This window comes from Salvia miltiorrhiza, chromosome 2 (genome assembly GCF_028751815.1).
Source record: "Salvia miltiorrhiza cultivar Shanhuang (shh) chromosome 2, IMPLAD_Smil_shh, whole genome shotgun sequence".
NCBI lineage: Eukaryota > Viridiplantae > Streptophyta > Magnoliopsida > Lamiales > Lamiaceae > Salvia > Salvia miltiorrhiza.
The window spans coordinates 54699069-54716360 of record NC_080388.1 but is presented as its reverse complement, the minus strand read 5'-3'; the positions used below and the strand labels follow the sequence as shown (position 1 = coordinate 54716360).

At 33.8% G+C, this 17292-nt stretch overlaps 2 protein-coding genes across 3 annotated transcripts; both read left to right on the top strand.

Moving 5' to 3' along the window:
• The first annotated feature begins 1727 nt into the window (after positions 1-1727).
• On the top strand, positions 1728-3358 carry LOC131010354 (GDSL esterase/lipase At1g71250). Its single transcript, XM_057937845.1, has 3 exons — positions 1728-1914; positions 2061-2188; positions 2537-3358. The coding sequence occupies exons 1-3, from the start codon at positions 1761-1763 to the stop codon at positions 3257-3259; spliced, it is 1005 nt and encodes a 334-aa protein (XP_057793828.1). The 5' UTR covers positions 1728-1760; the 3' UTR covers positions 3260-3358.
• A 1091-nt stretch (positions 3359-4449) lies between these two features.
• Positions 4450-5803, top strand: LOC131010371 (DNA repair RAD52-like protein 1, mitochondrial). 2 transcript variants are annotated; one of them, XM_057937869.1, is made up of 4 exons: positions 4450-4829; positions 4997-5034; positions 5120-5214; positions 5429-5695. In XM_057937869.1, the coding sequence occupies exons 1-4, from the start codon at positions 4564-4566 to the stop codon at positions 5570-5572; spliced, it is 543 nt and encodes a 180-aa protein (XP_057793852.1). In that variant the 5' UTR covers positions 4450-4563; the 3' UTR covers positions 5573-5695. The 2 variants fall into 2 exon arrangements, with proteins under 2 accessions (XP_057793852.1, XP_057793851.1); XM_057937868.1 differs by having other exon boundaries at positions 4470-4829; positions 4997-5039; positions 5429-5803.
• The last annotated feature ends 11489 nt before the right edge of the window (positions 5804-17292 follow it).

The following is a 17292-nucleotide window of genomic DNA, read 5'->3' as shown; positions in this document are numbered from 1 at the left end:
TAAAAAAAAGTATTAAAGTCTCATTTCATTTTATAAAAAGTTAGATTCACATTTAAGCAAAGTCTCATTTATGAATAAAAAGTCTTAAAACTTTTATTTATATTAAATAAAAATCTTTAAAATTATTTACTTTGGAGTATAATTTTCTTAAAAGTGTTATTTTCGTTTAAACAAAGTCTCATTTACGAATAAAAGTTTTCTCTGCTCTTAAGAAAAGTCTTATTTATTCTTAAGAAAATTAGTACTCCCCCCGTCCATGGAAGAACTTTCTATGAGGGAGTGGCACGGGTTTTAAGAAAAAGGTTGTTAAGTGTATTGAAATTAGAGAAAAAATTGTTGAGTATATTGGGAGTACTGGTGAAAAAGTGTTATAATTAATATTGGGAGTTGTGAAAAAATGAAAAGTAAGAAATTTTAAGTGGTGGAGTATGGTCCAAAAATAGTTAGGAAGTTTTTTTGTGGACGTCTCAAAAAGGAAAGATAGGAAGTTCTTTTGTGGATGGAGAGAGTATTTAATTTTATATAAATTATTATTTACATGCAAGCAAGTCTCATTTACGGGGAAAAAAAATATTTGTAAATAAAAAAGTCTTATTTAATTTTATCAAAAAATATGATTCACAATTGAGCAAAGTCTCATTTATAAATTAAATAAAAAGTCTTAAAATCTCATTTATTTTAAATAAAAGTCATATTTACTCTTAGAAAAGTCTTGTGTGCTCTAAATATATTTTCAGATAAAACATATGCAACATTCAATTATAGTTTGTAAAATACTACTACTAATTCACATTGAAGCTTTCTTGTATGTACACATCTAAACAAATTTGTAAGAAATTCGAACTCTATATATAATTACCCATTACTAGTTAGTGGATATCTAGCTACATATGAATATGATCTATATAAATTGTCCCAAAAATAATTAAGCTGTAGTACTCCTTTTGTCTGTATATGTGATATGTGGAGACAAGAAGTAATTAAAGTACGAAAAGATTTATGGAAAGAAGAATATGCATAGCTAGGCATCTCTATTATAGAAAGGATTTAATTTGATAATGGCTTCTTAAATTCCACATTTGACCAGATGACTACTTAATATCCAAATCTAGCTAGGAAATGATAATGCTGAAGCAATATTAAAGAAAGGACCGGCTAATATTGCGTATACAAGTGGAAGCTCAAATAACCAATTAGCATCTTCTAAGTTGAGATATGTATATATATTCTATTTGCATCTCCCAAAGAAAAGAAAATGAATAATATATTTGGAAATTAGCCGGCAACTATACAGGAATTAATGGGGAGCAATAAGTGATGTAGTGGCTGGAAAAAGCAAGCATAATTAAGAGTAAACTAAACACGTATGTATGCACACAATAAAGTATATAAGAAATTAATAATTGATTGAAGATTAGATTGGTTAAGGTTCACATGAATTTTGATGGTGGAGAGAAGAAATGCATGCATTCAAATGCTAAACGACGGGGGCATACTAAAACTGGGGGAAAAAGTTGGGAGAAAAGGAAGAATTCAATCAAGCCGTTGCAAATGGATAGTAGCTTCATAAATAAATATTTATTTGGTGTGTGTATATATGTATAGACTGCCCAATTTCCCTTTTTGATTAAATTAATTAAGAAATGAGAAAAGAAAAGATGTTTGGAGTTGTGTTGTGGATGAGCTTATTAATGGTGATGGGATCTGCATTCTCATCCACCAACACTAGTAATGCAGCAGCAGCGCCTCAAGCCACAGCCATGTATGTCTTCGGCGACTCTTTGGTAGACAATGGGAATAACAATTTCTTGAGGTCTATTGCCAAATCAAATTATTACCCTTACGGCATCGATTCCAATAGGGGTACTGCCACCGGAAAATTCTCCAACGGAGATACCTTTGTAGATTACCTCGGTATCTATCTACCCATTTCCCTCTAATTCATAATACTATAACTTCTTTTACTTATTTATATTTTAAATTAAATCATGTTTTCCTACCACTATATCTTTTGTACATTATTAATATGTCTAGAAAACCTTGATATGGTCTATGATCAGGAGCCTGGTTGGGTCTTCCCGCGCCGCCTCCGTTTGCCGATCCCACCACAACCGGACCAAGAATCCTCGGAGGTGTTAATTACGCTTCCGCGGCTGCCGGCATCCTCGACGAGACTGGCCAGCACTATGTATAAATTCTCACTTTCTAAATATTCATATATCACTTTAAACTTTAAATTACTTTCTCACTATTAATTATATTCTGATCAGTTCACATTAGCTTTTTAAATTTATGAAATTGAACCATTTGTTCATTTTTCGGCTCCAAAATATTGACATGGCTAGCCGCATATCACTGCACATGTATTTAGAATTAATCATTCTTTTTTCTAACTTACATGGAACAAAAATGATAAGCCATGAAACGAAAATGAAAATTCATGATTTAAAAAGATAATAATAATTTAAAATGAAAGAGTAATTTGAGACTTAAAAGTGATATTTGCGGTGATTAATTAGTTATACATATATATTAGGGTGAAAGGTATTCCCTGAGCCAGCAAGTGATAAACTTCGAGACAACACTAAGCCAGCTTCGGACGATGATGAGCGGGCCGAACCTGAGTCGATACCTGTCGAAAGCCATCGCGGTGGTGGTGTTGGGCAGCAACGACTACATCAACAACTACCTCCTCCCGGGGCTCTACCCGACGAGCTTCAACTACAACCCCACCCAGTTCGCGAACCTCCTCCTCAACCACTACGCGCGCCAGCTGGTGGCCCTCTACAGCGTGGGCCTCCGCAAGTTCGTGCTGGCGGGGCTGGGCCCCCTGGGCTGCATCCCCAACCAGCGCGCCACCGGGCAGGGGCCCCCGGGGCGCTGCGTGGACTACGTCAACCAGATCCTGGGGCCCTTCAACCAGGGGCTCCTCTCCCTCGTGGACGCCCTCAACAACGGCTCCCACCCCGGCTCCATCTTCGTCTACGGCAACTCCTACGCCGCCATGGGCGACATCCTCAACAACCCTGCCAGGTACGGCTTCAGGGTCGTCGACAGAGGCTGCTGCGGCTTCGGACAACAGATCACGTGCCTGCCGTGGATGCCGCCCTGCTTCGACAGGACTCAGTACGTGTTTTGGGATGCCTTCCATCCCACGCAGGCCGTCGATGCTGTTCTTGCTCACCGGGCATACGCCGGCCCTCCTTCCGACTGCCATCCCATTAACGTGCAGCAGCTCGCTCTTATCAACTTTCTCTGATTTCATCTCTAGTATTGTTATGTAGTTACAATTACATTACACCACAGAATAATAATTAAGTTACATTGTTCTTTACTAAATAAAATTTCAGGTTGATTATGATTTGTCTCCAAATATTAGCATTATTTTTTCATAAAATAACCAATTTTCGTTTTTTTTTTATTTAAAAAAAATTCATTTTTCAATATTTTTCAAAAAATGTCTCGTTATATAAAATTTGAATTTGGAATAATGAGTCGCCTTGTCAGATTATTAGGTGGAATGACGTCGTTTTATTGGATAATTAAGGTGGAAAGAAAAGATTTCACCTAAAAATTCGACGAGGCGACTCATTAATTATTACGTTGTTATTTTGGTATTACGAGATACTTTTTGAAAATTACTGAAAGTTGAGAATACAAAACATAATAAAACTCACCACCTCATGCTTAAAAACAATTAATTGTCTGAACTTTAAAACTTTTTGAGTAAATATATATATATAGTACTCCCTCCGTCCTACTCCAATAGTCTCGTTTTCCTTTTTGGGATGTCCACTCCAATAGGCTCATTTTTCATTTTAAGTAAAAAAAATGTACTTAATTGGTGTGGATCACACCACTTTTCTACTAAAAAGTAAGTTTTCTTAATCTCCATGCCCAAAGAAGTGAGCCTATTGGAGTGGGATTGAGGGAGTATTAATTTGGGGGTGAACATTAAAATTGATATTTCAAGATTAATATATTCATACAAATGCATTAGCAAGTATCATCCTACTTTAGGCAAAATCATATAGTAATAGAAAATTGTATCTCTATAGATAAAAATATATAAATAGTAGTATTTATTTTCACTTAATACCCTTACACGAAAATTTTGATATTTGAAAATTTTCATATAAATTCGTGTAATATTATTTTCATTGTTACACAAATTTTGGTTCCACAAAAGATTCGTGGCACAATAGTTAAAAGTAACTATGATTTCCACATTTTTATCTACATACCTAGAATTTGCTTTTGTTATATGAAAATGCTAGAATTTGATATTACTCTTAGACATGTGTAAAGATTTTATCAGATTATAATTGTAATTGTTTGGGCTTCTTTTATTCAAAAAAGCCCAAGAAAAAAAAAGATAAAAGATAAAAGATAAAAGAGCACCATTGGGCTTGCTTATTCTGATAGCATGAAAGTTGATTTGACAGCTGGGGTGTTGCCAACTTGCACAACAATAAAAATGCGGCCCAAAATGTTTTTATTGCTCCAAAATTGAAAAAGACCTAAAGAAGCAACAGCTTGAAGTTGGAAGTGAAGAGATCAAACATGGGCAGCAGAAGGTCCATCTCAAAAATCGGTCAAGCTTACTGCTTTGAATTTCAACGCCGTCGTTTTTCCTCAAAGCCCTCTTACCCTTCTTCCGCGAAGGCGCACCCGCAAGTGGCCAGTGACGACGATGACGCCGCCGTGCCGACCGCCGGAATAAGTAGGCCCCTCTCCGAAATTCTCAAGGACTTGAACAAAAAGGTTCCCGATTCCCTTATCAAATCTCGCACAGAAGCCTCTGACTTTTCTCTGAGATACGTTCCCTGGTATTTCCCCTCTCTCACTAACATTATTAACAAGTTATCGTTTTGCTTGTTTATTTACACTGAAAAAGTTGAATCGTAAAATAAAAATGGTGTCTTGCCTCCTGCTATTACAAATGGAATGCGAATAGTATTGTTTGAGTTGATTGGATTTATCTGGTAACTCGCAGGCACATACTGAATCGGATTTTGAACCTACATGCACCAGGTGAGGTATATATAGTAACTGAGTAATCTGATTGCAATTGTATATATATTTGTATGCTGAAAAGAAAAACGTGTTGTATTTGTAGAATGGTCTGGTGAGGTCCGTAGCATCACTTATTCTGCTGATGCCACTTCTGTATCCGTTGTGTATCGTGTCACACTTTATGGAACTGATGCAGAGGTATTGCACTTTCAAGCTCTCTCTATATACATACAATCATAACATCCAGCTTAGAATCTTGGGGAATTCAAAGTCTAGTGGTTGTTGTATGAAATATTCAAACTCAATTAGCAACATCTGTGTTTCTAGTAAAATGTTTAGAGCATGTAAGTCTTAAGTTTGTCTTGTCTTTCATCATTATCCTAATTCCTAATGGTTGTTTGCTGTGAGGTAGATCTTCAGAGAAGCAACAGGCAGCGCTTCAGTTAGCGACACAAGCTATGGGGGTCCTGTGCAAAAGGCAGAAGCAATGGCATTTCGTCGAGCTTGTGCTCGCCTTGGCCTGGGACTTCATCTTTATCATCAAGAATTGGAATGATTTGTCTATGTTCATCTTCACCTGGATTACCTATCATGTATGTCAACACCTACTTGCTTCTATATGTAATCCACTTAGCACATTATCATCAAGGCTTGTTTTGTTACAAGTTAATTTGGCTCATTTTGTATGTGAATTTATGTGACATGGTGATCCGCGAGTCTTGATTAAATGATATTCTTATAAATGTATATGTAAGTTGGTGAAAATAAATAAAGGTATATGAGCAAATGGAGATGTGAAATGGGATGGAGTGACTTTATGGTCAAAGGAACACACATGTTGGAGGCAGCTTTGCCAGATGTATAATACAATTATTTATAACTCAATTCAAATTGTGCTTCTGCTCTACACTCTAAAGATAAAACTAAATAACTGCTTTTCACTTTGAATATTCAATTATGCTGCAGCTGCTCTGCTACTTTGAATTTTTTCTTCCATCTTTTTCTGGGAATAAACACAGCCTGGGATTCTCCTACAAAGCTAAGCTACCCAACCACATTCACTGCAAATTCTACCATGTGTTTTCTTATATTTTATTTAAGTTTGAACCCTATGCGCACACAAAACTTATTAGAATGAATACTAAGTATTTTAGACCATAACACATGCAGTGGCATAAAATTTGTTGTTGCTGCTGCAGGAATAAAGTTTATGTATATCAAAATGGGGAGTATTGCCCATACTCCCCATTGCGAAATACTCTCTCTCTCTCTCTTATTATTTTCGTTTGTTGGGCCAATAAGAAAGAAGAATCAAATAGTGTGGGACAGCATGAATGAGTATTAGATAAGACTTTTAAAACCAAACTGTAACGTGCTGAATATTCCCATTTAATTTAACCTAATTTTCCTGCTTAATTTGATTTGTTTCCTCCTAATAATTACTTTATACTACTATATTAAATATAGATCTACACGTCTTTATACTACTTCCTCTGTCCCGCGGAACTTGAGTAATTTTTTTTCGACATAAATTTTAAAGAATTAAGCAGTATTTTGTGTATTAAATGTGATAGGTGAAAAAATAAAAAGATGAAATAAAGAGAAAAAAATTTGCCACATAAGGAAAGTGCACAAATTTCACGAGACAACCCAAAAAGAAATGTTGCTCAAATTTTGTGGGACGGATGGAGTATAAAGGAACAACTAATTCGACTGTTAAAGAGGGAGTAGTGATTAGTATGTTCTTCTTTTTAGAGCAGTAGTTAGAGGGTGTTTGGTTGAGTTTATAAGCTCTTTAAAATAGCTTATAAGCTCCTTCAAAGTGATTGACAAAATAAGTTTCTAAACAACTTATAAGCTGTAAAAATAAGCTCCAAGAGCTTATAAGCTCTTCGAAAAATAAATTGTTCTACCTCAACTTATTTTCTCATTATCTTATAAGCAACACTTATTTTACAAAAATAACTCAACTATAATTTTTTATTTTCATCATATATCATTCGAATTTTATTTTTCTTCGATTTTTTCTATTTAACAAAGATTTTTTCTCACAAATAAATTTTTTTTGTCTAATTTATAAGCTCAATTACTTAAATACTTTGATAACTTATAACTTAAAAATTTATATTTTATAAATTTTTAAACTCTTTAAAATAAACTTAGCTTGAGACTCTCTTAGAATAGTAATGGAAACAGTAGCAGTAATTACTAATTAGTTGACTGCGTGTGAGTGACGTGGCAATGACAGCACGCCTGCCATAGAATGCCACTCCAAAAAGCAAATAAAGATGCCAACTCCAACCCCCATAACCATATTATATCATCTGTCCCAACATCGTATCCTCATCCACCATTTTATTATACGCATACCAGATCAAATAATTTTAATTCGATTTTATACTTCATTTAAATTATTTATATTTATATTTAAAATTTTATTCAAATATAGATATAAATATTTTTTTATTCAATTAGCTATTGAATACGAATTAAAATTATATTCCCTTTATCTTATTAATAATGACTTAATGACCAATTTTTTATTTCCTTCTGTCGAATTGATAGTTATCAAACTCAAAAATAAAAATGATTAGGGTTATTGATTAAATCGTGTAAATTACATTATTCAGTTATACAAATGACATTGTCTGTAATTGACAATATTCTGTTATACAAATAACATTATAACATTATAAATGACACTGTGCATAATTGACACTATTTAGAAATATAAATGACACTTCTTGTAATTGACACTATAAGATTGTAAATGACATTATAATATTTTAAATGATATTATAAGATTGAAAATGACGCCATAACATTTTAAAATATTACAGTGTTATTTATATAATCGAATAATGTCAATTATAAGCAGTGTCATTTGTATAACTGAATAGTGTCATTTACACGATTTAAATCAAAATATGTGTCATGGTCTGGGTGCGGGTTAACCTTGGTTGTACCCAAATTTTTGTGTACTTAATATTCGATTCAAAATTATTTTCATTGAATTTTTTTAATTTCTTTCTTATTTGTTTCCTACAAATCGTGTAGCTTTTTTCATTGATTTAGTAGTATTTCTTTTCTTTTAACTTTAATTCCTTTTCATTTTCTTCCTAGTTATTTTTTTTTATTTTAATTGGATAGTTATTATCATCGAATATATTAATGTTGTTATAGGTTTATTGGGAAATAGAAGAAAAAACATATCCCAAGTTTTGATGATCCCAAAACCCTTAGTTACCTTTTCTTATATTAGCATCTTTATTTGAACTCAACTATTAGAGTTCAATCTTTTAGCTAGACTGAAGGTTACTGGAGTTTCTCAATATCAAAGACCGAAAAAACTGAAGACTGAAGACTTAGAAGATCAAAGCTCGTCTGAAGACTGAACAACTGAAAAAAAATACTGGTGAAGGACAACTAGAAATAGAGACGTTCAGTTAACTGAAATCAACGAGTGGTCAAGCAAATGACGAAAGCTCTAACTGATTCTCCAGTTGAACTTAAAGTCTCACGTGCAAACAAGTGTAAACAACGGCGCATTAAATGCAACAGATTTGAAGATCGTCATTTCCAGTACACCAACTTTCCTTCTTCGTGCTAAAGTTCAGACGCACCTTGCTCCAAGAACAAAAAGGATTCAAACCTTCAACCAATCAGGAGCCAAGAAGATTGAAGCCTAGCCCCAAAGAACAGAATGTCTCACAATGACTGAAATCCTGAAGACCATCTCTCCAACGGATATATTCGGGACTTCACCTATAAATAGAGTTCGAGGAACACCTTCAATCTTGGGGGACCGATTCAAGACATACGCTGAAGCTTTGTCAAAATCACAAGCCAGCCCTATCTTAGACATAACCTTGAATCGAAGAAGAGTGTACCCAAATGTTGTAAAATCAGTCTAGCTGATTACCAAAACTCTCTTAGAAATCTAGGCAACCCCTGTTTTATCTTAAGCCTAGAATAGATTACTTGAGAGCATGTTCTCAGTAGTCTTAGTTGGAAGAGTTCGAACCCCTTTTCAACCGAGCGAAAAAAGTGTTTGAGTAGAGAGGAGTTCAAACTAGGGTTCTGACTCCACAAATCTTAGCGAAGCGCTGCAAGGGCACGAGTGTGTCTTAGCGTGCTAAGAGCGAGCGAGAAATTCAACCCAGGATGTTGGTAGGTTTGCTATGCACCTTTAAACATTAGCCCAGAGTGTTTGTCAGACTAATCCATCTGGCCGTGGATTAGGAACGTTGTGTCTAAAAATCTTTGTGTTCTTTATTTGCTTTCAGTTTTTCCTTCTCTGTCCTAAATCGGTTTTCAACTGAACTGGATTAATTGAAAAGTGTAACTAAAGATTTTATAAGTGACAAACCTTTTCAAAAGGCCATTGGCGTTAAGTTTAAATTTCCGCTGCTGAGTTATTAGTCTAACTGATCAATCTACTGATAGTCAGTGAGATCAATAACTTTACTCTGTTTTACAAACTCTAGACTGAAGCCTTATGTGGATATCAGTTAAGCTCAGTGCTCGACTGATGTCAAATTACTGAAGTCACTTCAGTATCAGTCTTTGACCATCTTTTTAGCTGAAATTTGGTTAGTTTGTTTTACGCCGCGAAAAATAGCCTTCAGGTGTTCCCTCCCCCCCCCCCTACACCTGTTCAGTCAACCCTCTGGGACCCAACAAGGTTAAGTGCAATTATTATATATGTTAAATGCAAAATTTGTAGTTTTTACATTAAATGGAGTTTGTACTGAAAAATCGTATGATTAATATTAATTTATTCAAATGGATCGTGTAAAATCAAATTTATCATGTAAAATGAAACTAAGCCAATATAAATCTACGAATAAGCTGATTGTAATACACCAATAGTCGTTCAAAGATGGGTTCAAATCCTGAAAGGGACATAAATTTAACTATATTAACTTAATACGGTATTTGTACATTACAAGCAACTTAGTATTTATTATTCTTGTTTTGAATCTTGAAGGGAGCGAAAATTTAATTTTTTTTCGAGTGCGTAAATGCATTAATTTTTACAACAAATGCAATTATTTTAATGGTTCTCACTTTCTTACAAAAATTGTAGTTCTCACTAAAACAACACCATATGAATTGGATAAAATAAAAAGTTAGTTAATTTAAAATATAAACTATGAACTATTTTTAACCCTTAAATGTTGAAGGTTTACAGTGAATTCATCACTTTATTAAATTGATTCGTGGTCATGAGTTTGAACGCCATGCATGGAAGGCGTTTTCTTTTTTTTCGAATTCATCACTTCCGACACTGAATTTATTATTACTCATAAAATTTATAACGATTCCATGATTCATAATTCTTAGTTTAAAATAAATTTATAACTTATAATTAACCACTCCTTATGTATATACATCATTCTTCAAAACCTTATATACATTGACATTGTGTTTTTCCAATTCTTAGAATACCATATGATATATTGTTAACATATCAGGTGTAACAGATGGCAAATAATTAATAATATATCTACATTGACATTGTGTTTTTCCAATTCTTAGAATACCGTATGATGTCAACATATCAAGTGTGAAAGATGGCAAATAATTAATAATTTTTTTTTTGTAAAAGGAGATGGATGGATATTGCGTGCCTATTCATTCACACTAAATACCAAGTACATAGATAATTAAAATTGGAAAAAGTATTATTTGGGAGAAGACAAGGATTTAATTGACTTCCCTTAGTTGCAACCTTTGATGTATGTTTTAATTTGGGCATAAGACTACGAGCTTCATATAAAAGAAGAACATTTCAATTCATGAATACGAGACAATAATATATGTTAATATCATGTACGAAAAAAATAAATTGTTTGGAAGAAATAATTTCGTTTTAACTCGTTTTGTGCGAAATGACAACGTGCAACTTTGTTATGTGTAAATCTATTCGTTTTTACATTACTATTAAAACTATTAAGCACTAAATCTCTAGGCCGAGATTCTAAACCATGATTAAAGTCATAAACCATCAACATACTTGTGTGCTGCATGTCATGATCACTTGTGAAGTAGGACACACGTACCAATATTAATTACATGATCAAAACACAAGTAAAAACTTATATATAAGTGAGAAAATTCTTATTTCCATGTAACCGTATATAACCTGGAAAAAATCAATTTAGGTTGTAATTTATAAGTAATATATAGAGGTAATATATAGAAGTGTGCACTTCCATATTGTAAAATTAAAATTTAGCCTATGAAATAAAAACTTAAAAAAAATGGCCAGTTTTTTTATCAAAAAGACGAAAATACCTCTCCCCCAAAAATAAAAAATTCGCTCTCTCTCTCTCTTTCACCCTATTGCCGCTCGTCCGCCGCGCCGCCGCCACTCAATCTCAAGCAATCGCAGCGGTAGCGCCGCACAACCACCACCACCGCGATGCCTCTCTCATTCTTCGTCAGATGGCAGCGAACCACCGCCTATTCTCCCTCTCTCCGTGGTCCGGCGACTCCATATGCAGGAGCCACCGTCACCCTTCCCTTTACTAGACTCCGGCGACTAGATCACGGGCCTATTGTAGCTCTCTTTCTCTCTCTATGCCTGGGCCGGTGGAGCTGCAGCGGCGGCACCTCCAAATCCTCCGCCGTGACTCGAGCCTTCACGCGCTTTCCCTCTGTTCGATTCGGAGCTCAACTTCAGCGCCTTCCATCTCAACGCGGTGGCGCTGCCCCCCCAGCAGAAGCGATTCCGGACGAAGTACACGGCGGCGCAGAAGAAGAAGATGATGGAGTTCGCGGATAAGGTGGGGTGGAGGATTCCCAAAGAAGACGACGCCGAGTTGCAGAGGTTCTGCAGTGAGGCTGGGGTTAAGAGGCAGGTTTTCAAGGTCTGGATGCATAATAACAAGTCTGTTTCTTCCAATAAAACCTCAACAATTCTCAATCCATCATAACATGTAAATTAATTCATGGATTTCCATATTTAGGATTTATGGTATTTGTTCTTGAGTATCTCTTTTACTTACTACTTTTTTGTTAGGCTAATTTTTTCAGTGATGATATACGAATTTTATTTGAGAAATTTAATTGATTGAAAGAGAAAAAAAAATATGAATAATTGATTTATGATGTTGAATTCACAATTAGGTCCATGAATTCACATTTTAATGTTCTTCTATTCACAACCAGATCTATTAATTCACAATTTATATTTTTAATTTCACAACTAAATCTATGACTTCACAACCAGCTCGATGAATTTACAACTTAATATTATTGAATTCACAACTTAATATTCTTGAATTCACAACCAGATCTATGAATTCACAATTAAAACTCGAATTCACAACCAAAATAAATTCTAGTTTTAGTTGTAAATTCAAACTTTAGAAACTCAAATTCACAACTACTTGAATTCACAACCAAAAAAATTATGGTTGTGAATTCCACTGGTTGTGAAATGCGCGAATTTTTAAAGGGGTGATGTTTAAAGGGTGAAATGGTATGTGTGGTCATTTTTAAAATTTTTATCTTAGTGGATAATTTTTAAATTTACTAAACAAATAAGCTATTTTCAAAATCCACTCTAATATATATATATATATATATATATATATATAGGAGGAAGTTCAATAGGAAAATAAATATTTGCAAAGAAAGGAGAAACAATATCAACCATCGAACGGTCAATAATTAAGATTAAATTTTGCATCCAGATTTTTGATGAACGTATCAGTAATTGTGTTGAACGTATCCAGATTTCGAAACCCCAAACTTTCAATAAAATTATTGGTATGTTCAACCGCATTACTGACATGTCCAATGTTTCTCTTTTTTTTGTATATGCTCATTTTCTTGTAGAACCCAACCATATATATATATGTGTGTGTGTGTAACTAGCTTCATATTTGATAGAGTTTAGCCATTTAAAATTGTTACTTATGATAGAACATGGCGATAAATCAAAATTATGAGGCCGATACTTTTAACAACCCAAATCCGTGTAAAATTTATATAATTGTACCTGTCCAAAACACAATTAAAATAATAATTGTATTTTGCAAACTTGGATGATCAATCAATGTGAAGGATGATAATGACATATAGATATACAAGAAGGGATGCATGCTGAAGTACCACCCAATGACGGAGCTAGGAATTTTAATAAGAATTGAACAATTTTGTTAAATGATGATAGTTTATACCCTTAATTTTCAGCAAATTTTAGTTTATCTAAACTTTGATTTATTTTTTATATAACCCGAACTTTGAAAAATTGTTTAGTTATAGAGATAATCACATCAAAACTAAGAGTATCTCTTCTTTATCGAAATTACACATGAAACGATGATGATTGCCACGAAATCAAATTCTAATGTATTCTACGCTAAAGGAGATTTTGAGCGATAGGTAGCCCATCATTATTTGATCATCGGTGAAGTCGGAATTGCATCTGAAAGTTGGCATCATAGCACTAACTTTTAGGCGTGATTCCGATTATACCGATGGTCCGATGATAATGTGCTACCTACCGTTGGAAACCTCTTTTCGTGTATAATACATTAGGCTCTAGTTTTGTGGCAATCGATTATCATTTTAGTTGTAATTATGATAAAGAATAGGCTACTACCATAATTTTGGTGCAATTGTGGCTATAATTAAATAATTTTACAAAGATCAGGCTATAAAAAATATATATTAAAGTTGAGGCTATAAATTAAAATTTGTTAAAAGTTCATGCTATAAACTATAATTAACCCTCATAATAGTAACAAAAACAAATGATATTTTCATACATTAAGTTATTTCAATACATTATAAATGATTTAAGTTTAACTCAACTTCTACATGCGCTTATCTTTCCATTGATTCAACAAGTACATCGGAAGCACATTCTATGTTTTTTTAAAATCATTATATCTTCTATAAAAATAAACTGATTTTCATTATGAACAATTCACAATCTTATTTAAACTAGATAATTGACTCAAACTCACATTCAAAATTAACTATGATGGGGGAAAAGAGGAAAATTAACATAATTTTAACAAAATATTATAAAAAAAAATGCAAAATATTAAGCAATTGGCTTGGATGCTATAAACTCATAAAACAAGGACCGACTTTTCTATTAATAGATGTTCGTATTAAAAAGTAGGAACTAACTTTCCTGCTAACTTTGATTATTAAAACAATGTTAAGCAAATAAGAACTGATTTTTCAGCTAACTCCCATATATTTGCTCAATAAAACTCTATTGAACTTTCAAAATACTTAAGAAAATAATTATAGACTTAAAATTTAAAATGAAAAATTGCCCCCCCCCCCCTTCCCCCGACGCTCTACCCGATCATATGTTAATTTTGGGTGATACCATTTTTATAGTAAAATAGTGACGTGGATGATTTTGTGCATCTTTTAGGAAGTGTGGTCTATTAGGTATGGAGCATGATCAATGGACATAAAAGCCCAAAGCCTTACAGGATTCCATTAAACTTCTTCTTTATGACGACCTAATGAGTCTGAGAGGTTCAGAATGATGGGAGAGATCAATGGTGATCTAATAACAAGAGGTATTTTTGCCATCGAGTCATTGATAATAAGTAATAAAGTTATAGGAGTGTTGACCAAATTTTGATAAAAGTTGATGGAAGGAAGCGATGCACATAGGGGTATAATCGAGCCGAGCCGAGTCGAATAGTGTCTAGTTCAAGCTTGACTCGTTTAGCTAATCGAGTTGTTTGATTAATTATCGATCGAGCTTTAATCGAGTCGAATACAGTGCCGAGCCTAATCGAGCTTTTTAAATTTAAATTTTTATTTAAAATTTTAGTTATTTTCCTAATACATAAGTTAATTCTCAAATATATAAGTTATTTTATTCACAAAAATATAATATATTTACTATTTTCTTGTAAATAAATGATGTTAATTAGATACTTAATCCAAATATTAATACATATAGTATAAAATATAGTAAGACATTTAATGAATAATCTTATGTTTTTAAGATAAATCACTTCACGAGCTTGTTCACGAGCTAACGAGCCGAGCATCGTCATGCTCAAGCTTGGCTTGTTTAGCTAAACGAGCTGTTCATTAAATTATCGAACGAGCTTTTATCGAGTTGAACGTCGAATAGCTCACAAGTAGCTTGGCTCGTTTACAGCCCTAGATGCACATAACTGGATCAATAAAGGTCCTCGTTCCAGCCCTAATTAAAAACAAGAATGTCAAGAGAAGACAAAATTTGCCATTATACCGAAGGATCTTGGTGAAGAGTATTCGACTGGCGTCATTATCAAGAACATTACACATGAACTAGCGAGAGGATGAATTTACCCCGGCCCGAATGTGCATGCATGAGGAGTTGGAAAAAGACAATGGTGCTCTTAGTTTAGAATCACACTTATAAATAGATATATAGTTTCTTTTCTCTTAATTTGTATATGTATTGGTCACTATTTTATTAGTTACAAAAACTGCAACTAAACAATGTAATTGTAGCACATAAATAGTAAGCAGAGTATCGTATCCACGAGGACTGATAAACAAAATTACTCTAAGTAATCCTAAAGAGACTCTACCAATATCTACGCAAAAGACTTAGATGAAATAATAATATTAAATAAAGAAATTAAACGGCCGCGCCACAGGGGACTCGAACCCAAGACCTTTGGTCTTAGGCATGAACCCCTTACCCCTTGGCCAACACACGCTCACACTTAGATGAAAGAATAATTAAAACTAAACTTACAACAAAGCAAATAAAATTCAGGTAGAAATGATAAAACGTCTGATCCTATGGAAGTAAATTCATTAACCAAACTCACACAATCAATCTATTAATCCTAATTACCAGTTTAATCCAGCTATAATGAGAGGTCGTTAATCAATTACTTTTGCTAGAGCAGCAATGACAGTAGATTAGTAAATTATCTATCTCCGTTAGGTCTCAAGAAAATCTACTAACATCCAAAAGCTCCTAGGAATATCTCCCTATGATCCACCTATATCCGTTAGGTCTCAAGGTTAAAATCATATCATACATTCCTGAATCCGTTAAACAATTATCTCCGTTAGGTCTCAAACCGAATAGCTATACATGCAAATTATTGATCAAGTAATTCGCAAGAATTCAAGCACCAGGAATTATGAATCATAAACCGGAAGGCAAAAATGTATTAACAAATTAATCACATGAATCTAATTAACTATTTACAAACCCTAGAATATATCGGATTAAAAATTTAGCCAGACATAGTAAAAGAGAACATAAACATAATTAAAATGAAAGCAATGATAAAAATCGAATTATATAAAAATCCGTAGTAAAACCAATGTAACAATCTTGAATCTTCAATCCTTGCAGAAATCCAATCCAAGCTCTAAAAATAGGAAAGCAATGAAAACTAAAAGCTATAGAACTGAAAACTAAAGTGTGGCCCCTTAAATAGGTCAATAATGAGCCATATTTATAGTCTCAGGGAAAAATCCAGTACAAAAATAAAAAATAACTGATAAAAACGTAAAATACTGAAAAACGCAAACTAAATGGCGATCCGATCGGCGGGCGCCGTTTCGGTCGCCGTTTTTGTACATAAAAATCCCCAAAACGGCAGGCGCCGTCTTTTAGCTTCCAACCACAAAATCCGTCCAGAGATTTCGGTGGTCAACACGGTGGGCGCCGTTTTGACCGCCGTTTTTCTTCATTAAAATGCCCAAAATCGGCAACCTATTCAAGTGGGTCGTCGTTTTTGTACTGTTGCGTGCGACGTTTTTGTTTCGGCCATATCTTCCTCGTCTGAACTCCGATTTGCAATCCGTTTGTGCTCACAAACTCCTCTCGAGACGAACTACAACTTCTATTTCAGAACATTTTTCCAAATTCGATCTCAAGATTCCTGTAAAATCTATCAAAATTCGAGCAAGTATCATATTTCACAAGATAAATCAATATAAGCGCAAAACAATCATCCAACACTCAATTCCCTATAAAATTGACATCATATGAAAACTAAAAACCATGAAAATATGAGCGTTATCATGCATACTCATTTTTTACTCTCATATTGTAAACTCTAGTTCAAAAGTAAAAATTCTGTCTATTTTCCTGGAGTTCTTTCTCGTGTTCATCACATATGTTCTTTGAGTTTTTATCTGTTCTATCGTATTTTCATCTGAATATCTAAAGACGAGTTCAAATATACCACCGATTTCGACCTATTTTCAATCAATTACTCAACAAACATATCGTGTTTCATCAAGTTTTTGACCCTTTCTCTTTTA

What these genes read in the sequence shown, in the direction of transcription:
- LOC131010354 (XM_057937845.1), top strand. Translation starts at nt 1,761, where the DNA reads ATGTATGTCTTCGGCGACTCTTTGGTAGACAATGGGAATAACAATTTC. An exon ending in TACCTTTGTAGATTACCTCG is followed by an intron (nt 1,915 to 2,060) that starts GTATCTATCTAC and finishes GTCTATGATCAG; the next exon opens with GAGCCTGGTTGGGTCTTCCC. An exon ending in ACGAGACTGGCCAGCACTAT is followed by an intron (nt 2,189 to 2,536) that starts GTATAAATTCTC and finishes CATATATATTAG; the next exon opens with GGTGAAAGGTATTCCCTGAG.
- LOC131010371 (XM_057937868.1), top strand. Translation starts at nt 4,564, where the DNA reads ATGGGCAGCAGAAGGTCCATCTCAAAAATCGGTCAAGCTTACTGCTTT. An exon ending in ACCTACATGCACCAGGTGAG is followed by an intron (nt 5,040 to 5,119) that starts GTATATATAGTA and finishes TTGTATTTGTAG; the next exon opens with AATGGTCTGGTGAGGTCCGT. An exon ending in TTTATGGAACTGATGCAGAG is followed by an intron (nt 5,215 to 5,428) that starts GTATTGCACTTT and finishes GCTGTGAGGTAG; the next exon opens with ATCTTCAGAGAAGCAACAGG.